This window comes from Mycteria americana, chromosome 24 (assembly GCF_035582795.1).
Source record: "Mycteria americana isolate JAX WOST 10 ecotype Jacksonville Zoo and Gardens chromosome 24, USCA_MyAme_1.0, whole genome shotgun sequence".
Lineage (NCBI taxonomy): Eukaryota > Metazoa > Chordata > Aves > Ciconiiformes > Ciconiidae > Mycteria > Mycteria americana.
In genome coordinates, this window is record NC_134388.1 from 1,507,594 (window position 1) to 1,528,252 (window position 20,659).

A 20,659-nucleotide genomic window follows, 5' to 3' on the forward strand; every position below is an offset into this window, starting at 1 on the left:
CCTGCCGGTGGGCGATGAAGCGAAGCTTCAGCTGGTTTCGGTGGGCAGATGAACTTCTGTGTTTCCGTTTCCTTTCCTGGTATGTCTGGGGCTGGGTCGCAGGCCTGAGGACATGGCTCTGGTGGGCTGGACATGAGCACTGAGCAGCTGGAGACTTCCCTGCTTGGCCGTGCTGAGCCTGGATGCTGGTGGGGGCCCCTGTGGGCTCTTCCCAGGGTGGGCACCTCAGGGTGAAGGGTTTAATGTTAAACTTGACCGGGATCTCCCCAGAACGGTGCATCCCACTGCCTTCAGCCTCCATCTGTTGTGGGGATGAGTCCTGTCTGCAGTTATCGATCCCCCACAAGGGAGCTGAGGCTCAGCGATGGGGCACCCAGCTTAGGTGAATCCCAGCACCACGGGGATCGCAGGTATTTGGGTCCTCCCACATCTCCAGCTCAGCAGCCCTGGGACCTGCTCAGCATCCCAGCGCCTCTTCCCTGTGTCATCCCTGCCCCTCTCCCTGCGTCCCTCGCCACCAGCATCACGCAGAGCCAAGGGATGCAGGAAGCCATTGGCAAATAAAGAAGTCATTTGCTACAGTCAGGAGTTTTCCTTCCAGCCCTCTGGGTGATACCGTTTAACCTCCCGTGATTTTTATCCCCCGTGTCATCATACTCACTGCCGCGGCGTAACTCCTGGGCCAAACACGGCCCTGGAGGGGCCTCTGCATCAGGCTGGTGCTATCTCTTTAACGGAGGGGAGAGAAAATATTGGTGCCTTGGACCCCCCTGGGAATAAATTCATACTGCCGTATCGATTCGATTTTTTTTCTCCTTTTGCCTGATTCCTACAGCCTCCTGGGTAACGAAGATTAAGCTTCAAGCCCTTCTGATATTACTTTGAAATGCAGAAACCTTCAGAAAAAGAGACTACATCTTCTCTCTTCTTGGAAAACGGCAAATATCTTTGGGGATGGGCCAGTGCTTGTCTGTTTTCTTCCCGCCTCCGGAGCAATCGAGACACACGTGTACACACTCGCAAACACAGACGCATGCACCCGTACGCGTGTGCATCTGCACAGAGGTGCCTGTCTCCCTTCTGGTCCCTCTCACTGTGGATCATGTTAAAGATTCAAGGACTCACTTGATTTAACTGGTGTTAAACTGCAGCAGAGAGCTCGGGTGAGCGCGGGAGCCAGCCACCTTAATATCAGATCAATTAATTATCAGCCCTGTTATGACGAAGGCTGCTGAAATGTGGGTTGAGAGATCCCAGAGTGCAAGCAAAGAGCTCTCATTTCCCCAGTTCCATAATCGCTGGAGGCAGACCTGGCCTGTGATCTTGGTTACACGGGCATAAATCTGGAGCAGCTCCAGTTATTTAATTGGCATCGCTTGGGAACTGCCTGCGTTGCAACCGAGAGCAGCATCCAGCCCTTTGGATGGGAGCCTTGTCCTTCCTGCTGGCAGTTTAACTGCGCCGACCACAGCAATTATTCAGTTGGGTGGCGGCGGTGGCTGGAGGCTTCACGTGCACAGAGCTGGAGGTAGACGTTTAGGACATTTAGGAAATTTAGGAGAGAACGGGTAAAGCTGAGACACGGGGAGCAATAGCTGGAGGGTCCTGAGCCCATGGGGGTCCTCGCTGCAGGGACGTGAAGCCTGGGGAAGGAGGTGAGGAAGAGAGGATGAAGGTGCTGCAGGAGGAGGCATGAGATGGAGCGGGGAGCGAAGCAGCCCCACGCGGAGGGGTAGAGAGGGGACAGGGACAGGGACAGGGACAGGGACAGGGACAGGGACAGTGCAGAGGGTTTTGATATGGCCATGGGGTGTTTGTTTTCCACGTTCTTGGCCTGCAGTGGGCTGGTCACTGCAGTCCCCAAGTAGAGGCAGTGGGAAAACACCAAGCAGTGGAGGTTTTTGCACAAGCCTGGTCCCGGCTGAGTGTCTGGGACCCAGCAAGTCAAGGCTTGGTCAGTTGAGCTTATTTGGGCTCTTCCTTGGTCTCAGCCACACACTTCCCACAAAAGCAGGTCCTTCAAGCTTGGTTATGTCCCCCCAAACGCTGCCCTGTGTCTCTTTCTTTGACATCAGAGTCCTGAATCGGTCCAGACTCCTCCTTGCCTGGTTCTGCTCTCAGCCTTGGCATCTCCCTGCAGCAAACAAGACCCCTCTCGTAATCAAGGCCAAGTCTGCTCAATTCCTCTTCCCGAGCATCCTGCGGCTCTGGACACGTCCTTCAGGCTCTGCAGCATTCAGACCCAGATTTGCTGCCTGCCCTGGCCTCTACAAAGGGGGAATTTTGCTGCTCCCGGCCCCTTCCTGAAGGCTGGCCTGGGTTTTGTTTCCCTGCAGGGAGTTTTAATCTCCCCTTCCAAAGTCCTGGAGATCTGGAGGAGACTCATCACCCGAGCCCAGATTCCTGAATGTGCCCACCTCCATGTCTGCGTCGAATGGCAGCTCTGGACACCTGCGCTCCCTCATGAGCCTGTCCCTGGCAAAACTCACTTTGAAGGACCTTGTCATGGAGTCTTGGACACGCCCAGGGAAGCTCAGGGAAGCTGGAAGCCACGTTCACCACGTGTGTCCATGGGTCACCGCTCTGCAAAGCCAACCCGGATTTTTGAGGCAGGGACTTTTCCTCTCCAAACCTTCCCAGGCTGTGAACGAAGTGGTATTCTGAGTCTTTATTTTTCTATCAATAAACTTTATTGTCCGTTTCTTGCAAACCCTTCAGCAATTAAGAAAAAAAAAAAAGAAGAAGAAGAAGAGGAAGAAGAAGACAAAGGGAGTTGATGTTTGACTGCTGGGCTATCACTTAAGTCCTTGTTCCTGTTTACTCAGGACTTATTAGAGCTCATTCAATGCCTATAGCATGGCTGGATCAATACCTGCTGGGAGCAAGAGAGATTCCGCTTGGCCACTGTAGCCCATGTTGCAGAATTGATCTGCTTGGCTGCTGCAATCTGAAAATCCATCTTTTTGCGCTCTCTGCCTCTCTCTCTGCAGCGGGTTGCTAAGCAACGGGGGCTCCTTTGGGCGGCCATTGGTCAGCGCCGCGGCCGGGCGCCGTGGTCCTCCCTGGTCACTTGGCCACTTTGGGCTGCAATTCCTCCTCCAAGGATGGCTGCGGGCCGCGGGGAGGTGGGGAAAGGGCAGGGAGGAGGGGAAGGGGCTGGGGGGCGGCGAGAGGAGGGACGGGGAGAAAAGGGAAATCGATATCACCTCACATTTAACCTTTCTTTAAAAAAAATCTTTGAGAGAACTATATTGACCCATTCCTTATCACTTTGCGCCACTGCAGCCTGCTCGAACGGGGGCTCCGCTGCCTGCACGTGTACTCCATAAACACTTTCCCTCGCCTCTTTTTAGGGTAGATCACACTGCCTTCTTTCCTTCTCCCTCTCTCTCTCGCCTTGGCTGGACACAAAGTTATGCCAGTTTAGCTAAAGGTGTGTTTTTAAACTGATTTCATTAAACTGGGGCAAAACCTTTGTGCGGATGTACTGAAATCAATGTAAACCCCATTTGCATCGATTTCGCTTCGCTTTGGTAAAGGAATCGAATTATACAAACCAATACCAACCTGCTTTAAAATGATTTAAGAGTGTCTACACAAGACCAATTTTGGCTTGCAATTTTGTGTGTAGACAAGGTCCATCCCTCCTCTCCAAAGAGCCATTCATTAGGCAAATCCCGCTGCCACAAAAGCCTCCCGGCTCTCGCTCCTGTGGCCTCCCCACCGGCATCATCTTTGCAGCCTCCAACAGCCCGTCCTAAAAGTGGTGCCCAGGCTTTGCTTCTCTTCCATCAGCTGAAGATCAGGGGTGCGGCGGTTGTTTCCCAGGTGCTGTAGAGTATTTACTGTACAGATATTGATCCTGCTCTCAATCCCTCCCACCGTAGATACATGCAACTCGTGTGTGTGTGTGTGTGTGTGTGTGTCTTCTAACGATGCCTTTTACTGGGGTCCCTAGATGATGTCGTATCTAGATCCCAAAGTCTTTGTACAAGAGCTTTACAATCCTTATTTTGTGATTATCTTCACACGGCCAAAGGACAGAGGGGTTAATACTAGACCACAAGTGCTCACAAGTGGACGCTTTCCCTTGTGAGACACCTGTGTGAAGTGGCCTCATTTCTACAAGTGCTGATCGGCTCCCTCAGAAGCCAGAAAAAGCCACATTTCTCCAGGGTCATCAAAGCCACCACTTTTATTAGCTACCACAAGAGGTAATTCACATTCAAAGATGCTTCCCGGACAGAAAACATGAGACCAGTGCTTCTCAGCAAAGATGGACCTCTGATCCCAGCCCTCATCCCTTGGCACAGCCTGTTTGACTCCACTTAATCTCAGGGTTTCCCACGCTGGTATGTCCATATTATTGCTGGGTCAGGAGTTCTTTGGGTCACCTCTTTGCTTAATTTTTGGGTTCAACACATGATTCTGGGGCTCTCCGTCATCACTGTTCAGGGTCAACCTGCAGTGGAGAAGCTCACTAACCCATTCCTGATGGAAAGGTAAGTCAACGAGCACCTGCATTGCATCTGGGTAGACCACGGCTCACCAATGGAGACAAGAAACCAGGATACATGGATCTTTGATCTGACCCCCCAGATACTGCGTGCAGGTTGATAGACCCTCATCTGACCTTGCATCCTTCAGCCAAAGGAAGAAGCATCAGAGGACATGTATATTATTATCCTATTTTAAAGATAAATTATCTTCTTTAAAGATATATTATTATCTTACCGTAAATTAAAAATCCCAGTAGTTTCATCTCAGATAGAAGAGCTGGACGTAACTCAGCCCAAGGCAGGGTTATGATCTGTCGCTCAGACTTTACGTGCAGGCATCCAGGTAGGGCTGAATTACAGCTGTGGGCCCCGTCCTGCCACAGGGTGATGAAAGGACCCAAGTCCTTTGCCATAAAGAGTCATCCTGACTCTGCTGCTACGATTTTCTCTTCCTCTGCAATTGCGTCCTTGAATTTTCTTGTCCTACACTAATTTTTCCCCTGCAGGAAGGCGGGACACAAACCTTGGAGGAGAGGGACAACAGCTTGAGAGCCCTGTCAGCATAGGGCTCCATTCCTGGGAGCACCTAAAGCCCTTCCCGTTGAGGAGAGATCGGAGATAGTCCAAAAGTTTTGAAAAATCAGAAAAATGCCACTTCATCAAAACAAATCCTTTTCCCAAAGAAGCCAGCTGTTTCATTAAATCTCCCTTTTCAAACCTTTCATTGGCCACGTGAAAAGAGTGGCAGTCGTCAAATTGTCCCATTTCAACATTTTCCAAAAGATTAATTTTCCTCTTCCAGCCCCATGTGATTTTATTTTTGTTTTAAAATCATGATTAATTTACACTAAAAGGAAATTTGAAAAACCGCCCGAGCTTAAATTTAGCTACAACTTTAAAGCTTGTCAAAACCACCTGCTTTGATTGACAATGTCTGTAATGGGTTTGATTTTTTTTTTTCCAATTTCTTGCTTTTTTTCTTAATTGAAGAAATTCAAATTCACATAAATTCTCACAGAAGGAGGAGCCCATCTCCTGTCAGGTCCCAAAACTCTTCTCCAGATTCCCAGGGGGGGTTAAGCGGGTACTTACGGGCTCTGATGAACAGCACCACTTCCTCGAATCGGGGCAGCGCTTTCCTCTTTCCTCCGGGATTTTTCGGATATTTTGTTTTATACACATGTTAATGGCTGCTGAATGATCACTTTACTAAGCAGCACATCAACCCCTCGCAAACCTTCCGCCCCTGGTTCTGCGAGGACTCCCCACGCCAAGAGGATGGCTCGGGAAGACCATTAACTGATTTTTGCTTTCACTTAGAGCTTGCAACATTGACGTGCCTGCTCAATATTTGACAAGCTCTCCACTGGCCCCGAGAGCTGAGCAGCGTCTCGGGAAAATATTCCTGGTCTTCACCACCACAGAAACCTTCGGGTTTGATCCTGAGCCACAGCATCCTGGCAGGGCGGATGCTCCCCGGCTCTCCCGACCGCCTCTCCCGGGCTCTCTGGGTCCGGCAGCCTCCGACAGCTCTGCCTTCAAGAGCCGCTGGGTGCCTGAGCAATGGGGAGCGGGTTTGATCTCCAGCTCGAGCCCCTCATGGTGTCCCCACGGCGGGCAGGACTGCGGCCATCCCTGCCCAAGCCTCCCCCAGCCTTCCAGGCACCATGCTGGCATCGAGGGCATTTCATAACCGGCTGAAGTTAAGCACGTGCTGACGTGCTGCTGGTAAATAGGGATTCTTGCCGGCATCTCTGCCGGCTGCTCAGGGAGCCCTCAGGAAGGTCCCACAAGAAGGGGCCCAGCCGCTGCCTCCAGCCAGGCCACGTTTCCCAGGGGGTGGTGAGGGTCTCCCTGGGCTCGGGCACCTGCTGCGGGGTTCGAGCTTGGGGCAGGGATTTAGCAGGAAGAGAAGGAGGTGGCATCTCGAGAAGGATTTATCCCAGTCCCCTCCAGCAAGACCACTCAGGGGGTGCATCATTTAACTAGCTGAATGTGGAGATTAAATGCAAATATCGGCTTCAGCATCTCATGCAGCTGGGTGCTTGGCCCTTGCAGGCATCTGGCTGAGTCTCACCGGAGCACATGGGCCGAGTCCCCAAATCCTTTTGTCAATGACCCCACCTCTCCCTGCGAGCTCCTTCGGACTGCCCCGAGGTTGCGCAGGGACACCCTCCTGGGGAATTCAGGCCGTGCACTTTGATTTGCCTGAACACGGCACGCCGGGGCGTTGCGCTGCCTGAAGACGCATGGCTGAACCGGAGCCAGGAGCCGGTCAGCAGCCGGCAGGGAGGGTTCCCCTTCTCTGCAGAGATCGCGTGGCTGGGAGATGAACCCTGAGAGGCCATTAAAAAGCTCAAGTCTGGAATTGCTGAGGATTAACTGGCTTTTTTTATTCTCTGCTTGTTTTTCATTGAACATCTTCTGCAGACAAGGAGAGGGAGGAAGAGGAGGGGAGGAGAGCGGGAGGGAGGGGAGGTGGGGAGGGGGAGAGAGTCCATTGACAAAGTGAGGTTATTAATTTTTCAGAAAAGAAAATGCATTCTACGTTTTGAGGAGAAATATTGATACGTGCTTTAATGCTCCTTTATTTCTTTCACTCTCTCTTCTTTCTCACAGTATTTTTTTGTTCTGCAGGTCCTGTGTTTTCATAAGCCCCTGTCCCCTCGCAGGCCCCCCAACACCTGAAAACCTCCTTTCAAATTCACTTTGAAGCTGCAGTTATTTAGGGGAGGAAACAGAAGCTTCCCCTTCCCAACACCCTTAAATTCGTTGTATAATTAACATGAGACAAGCGTTGAGAGGGGACCCCACAGCAAGAGATCTCCCCCGCCCCAGAGCCAGCCTGGGCAGGCGATGGACACAAGAAGGGGCTGATAACGTTGGGGTTTGCTCCCCAGGTCACGGCCAAGCCACCCGTGTAGGGACCAGGGGGACACCGGGCGCCAGCCAGCACCTGCCCAGGCAGCGTCTCCTCAGCAGCTCCCTGCATCGCCAGGCCTTGCTGTGCTGGGGCTCTGGGGGCTGCAGGTCTCCACCAGAAGGTCCCCAGGCTGGTTGGAGTTGGCACCAGCCGCCCTCGCCTTCCCTCCTCAGGTCCCCGTGTACATGGTAGCTGTTGCTCTGGGTCTGTGATGCTTTTCCAGCCTCTTCTTGCTCTTCACTCTCTTCTGCATCCTTTTTTTAGCCCTCTCCATCTGCTCCTCTCCTCTTTCCCTCTGCATCATTTAACTCACAACCCCTGGGGGCTTTTTGCCCACAGCCATTGGCTCCGCTGGCCCAAAGCCTTCCCGAAATGCCATGTCAAGGACTCCAGCACCCGGGGGAGAAGGAAGAGCTATGAAATAACCTCCATGGCCAGGTGACACAGGGTCTGTTTGTGCACCGGCTGGATAATTCAGCCAGAAGACTCGTTGTCCGGAGCACATGTGTGTGCATTTAGCCCTTTATACACTACATAAAGGAAGGGCAGGAAACAAAAACTTCATCCATTAACATAATGACAGGTATTTCCCTGTTCTTAGGCCGGGCCTAGTCAAGCAAAACACTTAAGTACATGATTAATTTGAAGTCTAAGAGACTTAAGCACATGCTTAAGTGTTCCGCAGCTCCGGACCTAACAACAGAGGTTTCTACAGGGCAATCCATGCTCACGACATGTTACAGTGGTGCTTAGATGTATGGATTAAGGGTGCCATAAACAGTTGAGATATTCTGTTTAAACAATCATTTGTTGACAAGACTATTCTAAGCCCATCGAATCCCTAAGTGATAGATGTATGTTGTCTTTCTGAGTCTCATGCTGTATCAGCCATTGATTTTTTTCAGCCTGGATGCTAAGGTAACCTTTACCTGAGAGCTTAAGCAGAAAGCGATGGGTGTATGCTCACCATACCAGCCACTGTTTGCATTGCTGGAGCCAGGACAAAGCGAAGGCTCAGCTTTGCATCCGTCCGCATAGCACGAGGCTGCCCTGGACCGCTCCAAGGGCTGGGGATGAAGCAGCATGTCTGGCCAGTATCGCTCGGTGCTACAGCGCACAGGCTGCAGGGGGACGGCTGGGGACATCGGCCGAGGGATGCTTCCCCCTTCCCCAGAGGCACAAGCCTTTGCCAGGGTCTTGCTCCAACCCAAATCGTGTCTCGAGGTGGTTTCTCATCCCCAATCCACCACGGGCCACCCCAGGGAGGAGCAGCATTGTCCTGCCATCCATCTCCCCACTCAGCAGCCACTTCAGGAGATGTTTGTCTCCAGAGACCCACGGGTGCCCCGATGGCTCCATTCCTGCATGGGTGCTGTGTTGGGACACCCTTCTTTGAGATCTGTTTTAATCACATTTATACCGTGTAACCAGAGGAAGGAATCTATTGACAGTCTGTCTTCACATTTCTGTCAATTCTTCTGGAGACATCATTAAATCCAAGAGTGGATCTTAATTTAACGTGTTAGCTAACGGGTTATTTAATTAGTTTTCAATACCCCCAAAAAAAAGTGGGGGGGAGGGGGAATGGGCTTAGTATTAAGGGGAGAAAAAAAAACCAGAGAGCAAGATGATGAACACATCCAGGTTTCCTGGATCTGCAGAGAAATCGTCTCCTCGGCCCCTTCGCCTCTTCTCTTTCACAAGAAAGAGCCCTGTTGCGTTTCCCCTTCTCCCCACTGTGTTCAATAATAAATGAAAATGGTAAAAAGCAATTCATACACAGGCTAAGCGTCTGGATTTATTATCAAGACAATTACACCGAGGAGAATTCCCGGAAAATTACTCTTCGAAGTCTTTCTCTGCCACCCCCTCCTAGTTTGGATAAATACAGCAGCAATTACTGCTGTGGGAGAGAGGAGGGCACGGGGAAAGGGGTGCCACCGCCGCACGCCCCAGCCAGGCTGGCTCTCGGGGTGCCATCTGCCGTGGGGGTGGCACCTGCCAGGGGGGCTGCGTTGTGCCCAGGACAGCGGTGGAGTTTGGTAGGAGGGGGTGGGTTTGGGGACAGCAGATGCACGTGTTTCCCTTGGACAGGTCTGTGCGATGGGCCAGCACTCCGTGTGTCGGTGTGTCTGTGTCTGTGTGTGTGTGTAATAGCCCCGTGTGGATACGAGCCGCTTTGGGTTGTTTTAGTGACAAGCACAGTGTGACCCAAGCAAGCCGGGGTGGGCCAGGGCAGGCCTGGGTGCCCCATCCTGCGGGGACCCACTGCCCATCCCCGCTGAGCCCAGAGCGGCTGCTTGGTCTGGCTGGGGGTCGGCAGGTCCCTGCCTCGTCCCTGCTTCGTCTCCTGTTCCTGCCTCGGTTCCTGTTTTGCCTCATCCCCATCCCTGCCTCTTCCCCATCCCCGCCTCGTCCTCATGCCTGTCCCTGCCTTGTCCCCTTCCCTGCCTCATTTCCCATTTTCCTTCACTCCCATCCCTGTCTCATCCCTGTCCCTGCCTGTCCCCAACCCTGCTTCATCCCCGTCCCTGCCTGTCCCCATCCCTGCTTCGTCCCCATCCCTGCTTCGTCCCCGTCCCTGCCTGTCCCCGTCCCTGCCTGTCCCCGTCCCTGCCCGTTCCCGTCCCTGCCCGTCCCCATCCCTGCCTCGTCCCCGTCCTTATCTCGTCCCCGTCCCTGCCTCATGTCCCCATCCCTGCCTCCTCCCACCCCTGCCTATTTCCATCCCTGCCTGTCCCCTGTGCCTGCCTGTCCCCACCGCTGCCTCCCCCGGCTCTTGCCGCGGGACGCTCGGCCTCCGGCCGCGCCGGGTCCCGCAGCCCCGGGAGCGGAGGTACCTGTTGCGGGGGCTGAGCCGCAGGGACCGGGGGGCTCCGGGCCCTCGGCCCCCCCGGCCCCCGCCCCGGGCCGCGGCGCGGTGCGGCCGAGCCGGAGCAGATCGCGCAGGGCGGGGGGGGCGGCCGAATCTTCCCGCTGCCCTCGGGCGTGGGGAGAAAAGTCTCCAAAACGGGATCTTTTCGAAAAAGCAGAGACGCTTCCCGAGCCGGGAGAAGGAGCCCCGCGGCGACAGGAAAATACCTGCGGGAAATACAGAGAAACAGAGAATATATATATATATATATCTCGCATATATATAAAATAAATATGGTCTTTTTCTAGATATATCTCCTTGTATATATTATGTATAAAATAACTCTATTGAATTTGCCTGCTTTCAGTGCGCGGTGCGATGCAGGGACGCGCTGCAGCGCGGCGGAAAGCACCCGGTTCGTCTCGTTTCCTCGATGTTTCACAAGGCACCGGCACCGGCACCGGCTCCTCGCCCCCGGCCCCGCGGCGAGGCTGCACTCACGGCCCCCCCGGTCCCCCCTGAGCCCGCGGGGAGCCCTTGGGGTGCTCAGAGACTCGGGTTTGAGGGCCCCCGAAATGCACAAAAGTGGGAGAGGGCAGAGGCGGGGGGCGAGGGGCATTTCGGAGGTCTGGCCGTCAGCTCCCTCCCCGCCGCCCCGCCGAGCACCGACAAACTCGTTGCATGTCTCGCATTGTAGTTTCTAAATCCACCCGCACCCCCGCCCGGCTCGGGGACGGCCGGGCCCGACCGGGGAAAGGCGGAGAGGGGACGGGAGGGAGGGGAAAAAATGGGGGGGGGGGGGGGAGGGGAGGAAATAGATATATCCCACCTTGGAGCTGGGCGAAATCTCAGCAATTTTCACCGCTTTTTCCCCGAAAGCCCCGACGGGGCCGAGCCATCCCCGCGCCGCTGCCGGGGTGTAAAGTTCAGGGCTGCTCCGCCGAGAAGTTTTGAAAACAAATTGCGGATGAAAGAGGCTCCCGGAGGCCCCCGTCGGTTTTCCCGGAGCGGGGGGCAGCGGGGGGGCCCGGCCCGGCCCCCGGTCGCGGGTGGGTGCGGAGCCCCGGGGCCGCACGGCCCCGGCCCGGGCTGCGCCGGAGCTCGGCGGGGCCGCTTCGTTCGGTGGAAACCTGCGGAGCTCACATCGAAAAGAGCAACCGCCCGTCCTCCAAGTGCCCCCCCGGGGCGAAATCGGATGGAACCCCCCCCCCGGCCCCGCTCCCCGCCGCCGCCGCGACCCCGCCGCTTCCGGTCGCCGAGTTTCGGGGCGGCCCAAAGTTTCGGGGTAAACGAGAAAAGTCTCCGGAAAGGCTGTGGAGGGGCCGGTTTTCCCCCCACCCCCGCCCCGCCACCCCACCGCTTGATTTCCCCCCGTTGCTGCCGCTTTTCCCCGCTCCCAGCCCGGCCCCGGCCCGACCCAGCGAGCCCGGGGGAAGGCGGGCGGCAGAGGCGGGCGGGGGGGGGGGGGCAGCTCCCAACGGGTCCCCCGGTCTGTCCCTCTCCCTAAACGCCTCCGGGGCCGATTCTGCAGAGAGAGGGAAATTTTTCGCCGAGGGGGAAATGAAAAAAAAAAAAAAATTATATCCCGCAAAAGGGAAAGGAGAAGAAGCCGGGAGCGGCGGGGAAAGGGCCTGATCTCGCAGCTAAAATTTTCTTAAAATAAAAAAAAGCCGCCGAGGACGCAGAGCGGCGGGGGGGAGCGGGGGGTGCCGGGGGTTAGCAGAGGAAAGGGTTGGTGGGGAAAGGGCCGGAGTTTGCTCCCGGCTGGATTCCTGCCCGAAGCGCCGCAAACCCCGGCGCAACGCGCGGGGCGCCGCGGGGAAACCGGGGAAGGGCAAATCGCACCCGAAAAGGCCGGAGAGGCCGGGGGGGAGGGCGGGAGGCGCGGGCCTGCCCGCGGCCGCGGCCGCGGGGGTGCGCGGAGGCAGCGCGGAGCCGCGCGGAGCCCCGGGGCGGGGGCGCGCAGCGGGACCGGCGGGGATCGGGGCTTCGGTGCCGGCGCTGCGCCCCCCGAAGCGGGTTTCCCCACGTAATATCCCGCTTTAATAACCCCGAATCCGGGCGGAACTTTTCCGGCGTCGCTGTTTTTTCCTGCCTTGTTTTGTTTTGGAAGCGAAAGCGTTTGAATCCCCTTCAAGAACGGGTATCAAAGTCTCTTTTTTTAAAAGCTATTGATTGCAAAAGTCTTATTTAAACCAACACATTTTAGTTTCTCACATTTTAAAACATCATCTGGGGCCCATTGTATGGAAAATCGATTAGCAGAAATTGCCACGCTCTTTGCCTCCCGCTTGATTGTTGTAAAATCGAGACATCCATAGGCAAAGGCTGGGCTGGGGAAGATTTGGAACCGAAATGAAAGGGTTTGCGAGGAATCTATAGGCACTAAATAATTCACCTGCCAGGCGATGGTGCTGTTATTTTGAAGCCTTAAAGAACTTTAAGGAACTTGGGCTCCTCCAAGGGCAGTGCTATGGCGGGATGCGCGGGAACCACGTTGCCGGCTCCTTCTCCTTCCCTGCCCCGCAAAACAAAATGGTTTATCCCCTGCCTTGTACCTGCTCGCCGGCTGCAAGAAATGCTGCCCGCAGGGGCGCGCCCCGCTCCTCTGGGGGTATTTCTGGCCGTGGCGTTTGGGCTTTCGAGCTGTTCCTAAGGAGGGGGGGGGAATAAATAGAAATAAAAATAAAATAGATTGGAGCGCAGACCAACCCCGGTGCAGCGCGGCGGCACGGCCCCGGAAGGCAGGGGTACAGGCAGGGAGCGGGCAGCAGCGCGCGTCCTGCCCTCGACACACCTTCCCCCGGGCTGCGGGGCTGCCCGCCCGGCCCCGCCGCTGCCGCCGCCGCCTCCTGCCCGGGCCGGCCGGGAGCGGGGCCGCCCCTCCGGTGCGGGCAGCCCCGAGAGCCCCGCGCCGCCCGGGGGGCAGCGAGGTGCAGCCGGGGGGTGCCGAGCGGGGCCCTGCGCGGGCAGGAGGGGGGGTTTGGGGGGGGGGGTGCTGGGTCCGCCCGGCTGCGCCTCTTTCCCCGCTCGCCCCGTCTAGGCGAAGCCGTCGGTCGCTCCCGGGGGCTGCGGCGGGGGCCGGGCCGGGTGGAGGCTGCCCTGGGCCCGCGCTCCCCCTCCGCACTTACCGCTCTCCGCCCCCGGGGCGCCGGCACTGCCCGGCTCCTCTCGGAGCGCTGCCCGGGCGGCTGCGGAGGAGCAGAGGGATGGGAATTAAATAGGGAGAGGGAGCTCAGGAAGAAAGAGGAGGCGAGGGAAGGGATCAATAGCATCCAGCTGGCGAATGGAGACCGGGCCTCTCCCCCGCGCTGCGCCCCGGCCCATCGCCAGAGCCTCTGGGCGCTCCGAGGGGCTTCCCCCGGGCTGGGGCCGCCGCGGAGGCAGCAGACCCCGCCGGGCTCACATATGCCCGCAGCGGCTCGGGCTCGGGGCCGGACCCCGGGGCCTGGCCCGGGGAGCTCCTGCCGCCTCCCCGCTCCCCCGGCCCCGCGTGTCTCGGTGCCTGTCGCCTAATGATATTGCATCGATCGGGGAAGAGCAGGGGGGGGGGGGGGGCGCGGGGCCACCGCATTACTCAATTATGTCGCACTAATTACTAAAAAGTCTCTCTCTTTTTTGTTGTTTGCTCGGTGCAAAGCTCGGCGGGGGGCAGAGTCCAGCGCCTGCCCCGGGGGGCCCCGGTGCTGCGGGCCCGGGGGTGCTGGGGAGGGCAGTGAGCCCGGCCCGGGGACGCTGTGCGGGACGGCGGGCGCGCTGGGCAGCTGCAGGGATGGATCTATCGATGGGCGGTCGATGGGCCGGTCGGTGCGCTATCGCCATTATTACACTCAATGAAACCCTTCCAGACGCGGCTGCTTCATCCATCGTTTGTTCCCCACCTCCTCCTCCTCGCTGCGCACCTCGACACCCCCCCCCAGCATCCTCTGACGCTGCCCGGCTCCAGGCCCCCCTGCCCATCCCTGCCCGGCTCCAGGCCCCCCTGACCATCCCTGCCCGGCTTCAGGTCCCTCTGCCCATCCCTGCCCGGCTCCGGTCACCCCCTGCCCATCCCTGCCCGGCTTCAGGTCCCGCTGCCCATCCCTGCCCGGCTCCGGTCACCCCCTGCCCATCCCTGCCCGGCTCTGGGCCCCCCCTGCCCATCCCTGCCCGGCTCTGTGTCCCGTTACCTGCCTGGAAGCCCCCCCCTGCCCACCTGGATATCGGGAACTTCGCATCCCCGCCAGAGCCCCCGGGGACGCGGCTCCCTCTCGGTTTCGGGGTCCTGCTCCCGGCCCGCGGACCCTCCCGGCACGGACGCACCGGGGGTGAGGGCTGGGAGCGGGGCACGGACCGAGGAGGGCCGGATTCCCCCACATCCCGGCTGGGCCGGGCCCGTCCCAGTATAGGGGGACCCGACCGCGGTGTAGGGAGGTTACAGGGGCAGAAAAGGCGCTGAGGGGGGACCCCCGCTCCCCTCCGGTTCATCCTCTGCTCCACGGGTGACCGCCCTGCGCCCGCGTCCCGGGAACTTGCGGGGCTTTATTTTAAATTGAGCACTTAAGCGACTTGCCGGGGGCGGATGAGATGGGATGGGATGGGATGGGATGGGATGGGATGGGATGGGATGGGATGGGATGAGATGGGGTGGAATGGGATGGGATGAGATGGGATGGGATGGGATGGGATGGGATGGGGTGGAATGGGATGGGATGGGTTGGGTTGGGTGGGTTGGGCTGGGTGGGATGGGGTGGGATGGGAGGGGAGGGGAGGGGAGGGGAGGGGAGAGGAGGGGAGGGGATGGACGGGGTGGGATGGGATGGGTTGGATGGGATGGGAGGGGATGGGATGGGGTGGAATGGGATGGGTTGGGTGGGTTGGGCTGGGTGGGATGGGGTGGCATGGGATGGGTTAAAGTGCACTGAGTTCGGACGGGATGTTAAGTTTTGCGGAATTATTCACGGCGGAGCCGGGGGCGGGTGACACCCGAGCACCGGAGAGCAGGACCTGCTGTCCTCCTGCTGCTGCCCCACGCCGCAGCTCCCAGCCCCGCCCGCACCACCCTCGGCCGGGGGAGCCGCGTGGAGCCCGGCAGCGACCGAGGACCGAGCAGCCCACGCGGGGCTGGCGGGGCCCACCCGCGGAAAACTAGAGATTTTATTTGTATTTTTATTTTTTCGGTATGTTCAATAAAGCTTGGGAAACCCGCACGTCCTGGCCTGGAGGACCGGGCACGGCCGGGAACTGCCAGCGCCGCTTCAGCCGGCGCCCACCGGGACCCGCCGGCGCTGCCGCCGCCCCTCGGGGTGGGAGCCGGCCCGGGGCGGGACAGCTGGAAACGTGCGTGGGAAGGACCCCGAGTGACGGCCCGTCCGGTGGCCTGAACCCGGCTCATGTCGTCCCTTCATGCCGTCTCCCTCCCTTCCCTTCCCTTTCCATTTTCCCTTTCCATTTTCCCTTCCCATTTTCCCTTTCCATTTTCCCTTTCCATTTTCCCTTCCCATTTTCCCTTTCTATTTTCCCTTTCCATTTTCGCTTTCCCTTTTCCCGTTTTCCCTTCACCGCCGCTGTCCAGGGCCCTGCAGCACAGCGCCGTGTGCCGCCCCACGCGTGTCCCTGCCACCCCCCCACCTCCCGGTAGCCTCCGCTGCCCGGGAAGGGCAGGCAGTGCCCGCCGCGGGGGCGGGGGAAAGGCCATGACGCTGGGGACATGCGTGGGGACACACGGGCGTGTGGGGAGAGGCGTGTTTGGGGTGGGTGAGGGCAGCTAGGCCCTGGGGGGGGGGGGGGGGAGCCCGGGGGAGGCAGCGGGGGGGCGTTGGGGGCCGCTGGGGACAGGCGCATCCAGGGGTGGGGGCGGCCAGCTGTGTGCACGGGGGGGTTGGGGTCAGCCAGATGTGCGGGGCGCAGGTGGGCACAGCCGCGCAGCGCCGCCAGATGCGCGCTGGGTGCCGGGGCGGGGGGTCACGGCGGTGCGGGGGGAGGGTGTCACTCCGTTGCGGGGGGGGGGGGCACCCGGTACGAGGGGGGTCGCCCCGGTGCGGGGGTCACCGCGGTGCGGGGAGGGGGGGGTCACCTGGGCGGGGGGGGGGGGTGTCACCCCCGCGGGGGGTTGGGGGTGCGGGCGCGGTGCGGTTCCGCCGTGTGCCGGGCGCCGCCGGCCGCGCTCCCCCCCGCCGTGTCCCCCCCCGCCCCGCACCGGGAGAGGTGCGGGGGGGGGGGGGCGGCGCGGCTCGGTTCGGCGGGGGGGGCGGGGCGGGGCGACGCTGACGTCACGCCGCGGCCCAGAGCGAGGCTGCCGGGAGCCGGCGGCCGAGGGGCGCCGCAGCCGCCCCGAGCGCACGCACCGCGCCCCGCTCCGCGCCCCGCTCCGCTCCGCGCCCGGCCGCAGCCCCCGCGCCGCAGCGCACCGAGGCGGGCTGGGGCGGGCGGGCGCGGCGCATCATGCTGGCCTGACCGCGGGGCGCGGGAGATCGATCCCCCGAGCGCGGAGTCTGAATTAATCCGGGCAGCCGGCGCGGGGGGGGCGGGGGCGGCGGTGGAGGAGGAGGAGGAGGAGGAGGAGGAGGAGGAGGAGGAGGCGGCGGCGGCGGCGGCGGCGGGGGGGGGTGGGGGAGGAAGGCAGCGAGCGAGCGGGCGAGGCAGCGGCAGAGCCCGGCGGCCACCATGGAGCTGGCGATGGAGAACCTGGGCAGCCTGCACGGCGTCCCGCACTCGCAGCCCGCCGAGCTGCTGAGCCCGGCGCACGGGCGGCAGGGCTCGCACCGCAACCTGGTGCCGCACGGCCGGCCCGCCATGGTCTCGGGCATGGCCTCCATCCTGGAGGGGGGCGACTACCGCGCCGAGCACAGCCTGGCCGCCCCGCTGCACCCCGCCATGAGCATGTCCTGCGAGTCACCCTCCGGCATGAGCCTGAGCAGCACCTACACCACGCTGACCCCCCTGCAGCACCTGCCGCCCATCTCCACCGTCTCGGAGAAGTTCCACCACCCGCACCACCACCACCACCACCACCACCCGCACCAGCGCCTGGCCGGCAACGTCAGCGGCAGCTTCACCCTCATGCGCGACGAGCGGAGCCTGGCCTCCATGGGCAACCTCTACAGCCACTACCCCAAGGACATGCCTGCCATGGGGCAGCCCCTCTCGCCGCTGCCCAACGGGCTGGGCAGCCTGCACAACGCCCAGCAGCCGCTGGCCCCCTACGGCCCCGGGGGCCACTTGCCCAACGAGAAGATGCTCTCGCCCAACGGCTTCGACTCGCACGCCGCGATGCTGTCCCGGGGCGAGGAGCACCTGGCGCGGGGGCTGGCGGCGCCCAGCTCGGCCATGATGCCGCCGCTCAACGGGATGCACCCGCACGGCCACCCGCACGCCCAGCCCGGCGGCTCCCTCCTGGGCGAGCGGGAGCGGCAGGCCTCGGCCACCGGCTCCCAGCCCGGCGGCTCCGGGCAGGTGGAGGAGATCAACACCAAGGAGGTGGCTCAGCGGATCACGGCCGAGCTGAAGCGCTACAGCATCCCGCAGGCGATCTTCGCGCAGAGGATCTTGTGCCGCTCCCAGGGGACCCTCTCGGACCTGCTGCGGAACCCCAAGCCCTGGAGTAAGCTCAAGTCGGGCCGGGAGACTTTCCGGAGGATGTGGAAATGGTTGCAGGAGCCGGAATTCCAGAGGATGTCGGCGCTCAGGCTGGCAGGTAGGGCACGGCAGGGTTTGCTGCCGGGGCCGCCCGCCCCGCGCCTCCGGGCGGGTGGGTGAGGGGGTGCCGCGAACACGCGTGGGGACCCCTCGCTCGCGGGGAGCCATCGCGGCCTGGGGCTGGGCCGGGTGTTACCGACCCGGTTTGAAGCCTTCAGAAGAAAGGGAAGGAAACGGTGTCTAAGGCGAATCCCCCCCTCCCCGGGCCTGCTCCTGCCAGCGGGAAACGAGGGACCCCGGGTGGCGGGCGCCGGGGGCTGCCCGGCGCTCCCCGCCGCCCCTTCGGCCGCCCCGAGCCCCGGCGGCGATTTCCCGCTCGGTCCCGCCCGCCGAACCGGCCCCTCGTCCCCCGGGCGGGCCCCGCAGAGCGGCCGGCAGCCCCCGGCCCGCGCTCCCTGCCGCCCGTGGGTGCGGGCTGAGCCGCGGCCCCGGGGCCGCTCGTGGAGCTCCTTCGCCGTCCGTTGGGCACCGCCGCTCGGTGCCGCAGCCGCGCTCCGGGAGCCCGGCTGTGGGGCCGGGGATCGGGCGCGGAGAGGCGGGCGGCGCCGGGGCTGTGCTCCGCTCCCGCCGGGACACCGGCTGCCCTCGGGGAGAAGGAGCGACCACCCCCGCCCTCCCCCGTGCCCCCGGTTCCCGGCCTGGGTGCGGGGCCGGCTGCTGTCCCGCAGCACCGCGGGTGCGGAGCGCGGCGCGGCGGCAGCGCCGTTCCCCGCGGCCGCCGCCGGCGGGGCTCGTTCGGGCTCAGGCCGGCGCTGGGCCGAGGGGTTTGCTGGGGAACCGCGGGTTTTCTACGCGGCCGCGCTGTGGCTGCGGGGAGCGGGCGGGGACGGCGGCTCCGCGCTCCTCCGCGCTGCGCGGAGCCGCCGCGGGGGAAAGGGCCGAGGGCTGGCAGCGACCGGCCCGACCCGCCGCCCCCCGGCACCCGGAGCCGCTCCAGCCCGTCCTCCCCCGGCTCCTCCGCGCCGGGGCTCCGCGGGGCCAAGAGGGGGTGGCCGTGGGGTAAAAAACGCGCGTGTATGATTTTTTTTTTTTTTTTTTAAAAGCAATCCGAGCTCCCCGTGGGGCCGGGCAGAGTCCGGCCCGCCAGGCGCTCCGCACGGCGAGGAGCCCGCCGTTATTTATGGAGGAGAGCAGCGTTCATATGTATTTAGTGTAATTCAGTTGCTCTTTAATTAGGGCAGGGTAGTGGCATCTTTTAGTTCCAGTCGATGCCCTATTGAAAAGCAGTTAATAGAATGCAAATTGTTCCTGGCTTTACAAGGTTCTGGTAAATAAAGATTTAAACACTGCCGCGATCGGCCGTTTAATGCCCCCGTTGTTCGGGCTAATTGAGCAGCGGGTGGCTGGTTTCTGACTCGCCAAAATTTGAAATAATAACCACGATGGTGATGATAAAAATGCGGCCCCGGCTGGGGAGGCTCGGGGAGGTCCCTGCCCGCCGGCCCGGCTCGGGCTCTGTCCCCGCTGCCGTCGCTCCGCTCCTCCCGCGGCCGCGGGGGAGGTTTATTCTCCCCAAAATGGTTTTTATTTCCCAGCGCCGACTTTTCCTCGGCCCAGGGCAGCCCTGGGGACATTCTTTACGGAAATTAACCCCCCAGATTTCCTGGGGACAGGTTTAATTCTTTTCTTTCTGCGAAGACGGGGAAAAAACCCCACCAAAACAACAAGCCAACCACCCCGCCATGAATTCGCCTGCTTGAACCCCGGCTCCCCACGCGGGACCGGGCCGCGGCCGCCCCACGCCGCCTGTGGCAGGGGATCGGCCGGGCCCCAGCCGTGGGGGGGGGGGAGCCGCCCCGACCTCCCGCGGCCTCCCCCGGCCCGGCCGCTTTGTTCCCGGCTCCCGGCCCCGCTGCCGCCCCGCTGGGACCCGCTTTCGTTTCGCTCCTCCCGCCGTCTCGTCCACCCGGGCCCGGGCGTGGGGCGGGTTTAAGCCGCTGGGGCTCAGCCCCGGCCCGGCTGCCTGGAGGAGCGGGGCTACACGGAGGGGGTCGCGCTGGGGGGGCCGTGCCCGGCCTCCCCGCTGGCTGCGGGCGGGTCCCCCCTAAACCGACCCAGCCCGGGGCCGCCGGTCGAGCCCGCTCGGCCGTTCAGGCCGCCCCGGGCTGGGGGACTGGAAGGCCTCGGAGGGCTGCGACCCCCGGCAAGCAGGGAAGGGACCCCCTCCCCGCCTGGGGAGCGATCGGCTGTTTTCCCTCCCAGGGCAAGCACAGAAAAAAAAAGATTGTTAGACGGGGGCACGGCTGGGGCGAGGGCTGGTGCTGGTGCTGGTCCCGGTCCCGGTCCCGGTCCCGGTCCCGGTCCCGGTCCCGCCCGGCCGCAGGAGTCCATCTGACGGATTAGTCCGAGTCAGTAAATCGCGGATCAATAAACCCGCCGGGCCCCCAGCAATGGCAGTCGCCGCTGCTCTCCTCTTCCCAGCCCAGCTCCCCCGTCCGCAGATGAACCATTAATTATTCAGCCGGGACCCGGGCAGCGCCGCAGCCGGGGGGGCTGCAGCTCCCCCCGCCCCGGCCTCCCCCCGTGGGGCTCCGCAAAATACGGGGGTCCCACGGGGAAACATCTGGGCAGCAGCTGGCGGTGCCCGGCCCGTCCCCTCGGGCCATCCATCTCCGTGACTCGCTGTCACGGCCGCATTCCCCCCCCCCCCCGCTCCAGGTGCAGCTCTACAAACTTCGTGACCCCCCCGCGAGGCCTGCGAGGGCC

At 61.4% G+C, this 20,659-nt stretch overlaps 1 protein-coding gene across 2 annotated transcripts in view; it reads left to right on the forward strand.

The window, feature by feature from the left end:
- Window positions 1-16,807: 16,807 nt before the first annotated feature.
- The window catches only part of ONECUT3 (one cut homeobox 3), a 21,748-nt gene continuing 17,896 nt past the window's right edge, over window positions 16,808-20,659 (forward strand). The window contains exons 1-2 of one of the 2 annotated variants that reach the window (XM_075524103.1): window positions 16,808-16,830; window positions 17,038-17,951. In XM_075524103.1, the coding sequence (XP_075380218.1) occupies window positions 17,051-17,951 (901 nt within the window). In that variant the 5' untranslated portion in view covers window positions 16,808-16,830; window positions 17,038-17,050. Of the gene's footprint in view, window positions 16,831-16,921; window positions 17,952-20,659 lie in introns of those variants that run through there. The other variant, XM_075524102.1, reaches the window with a different exon arrangement.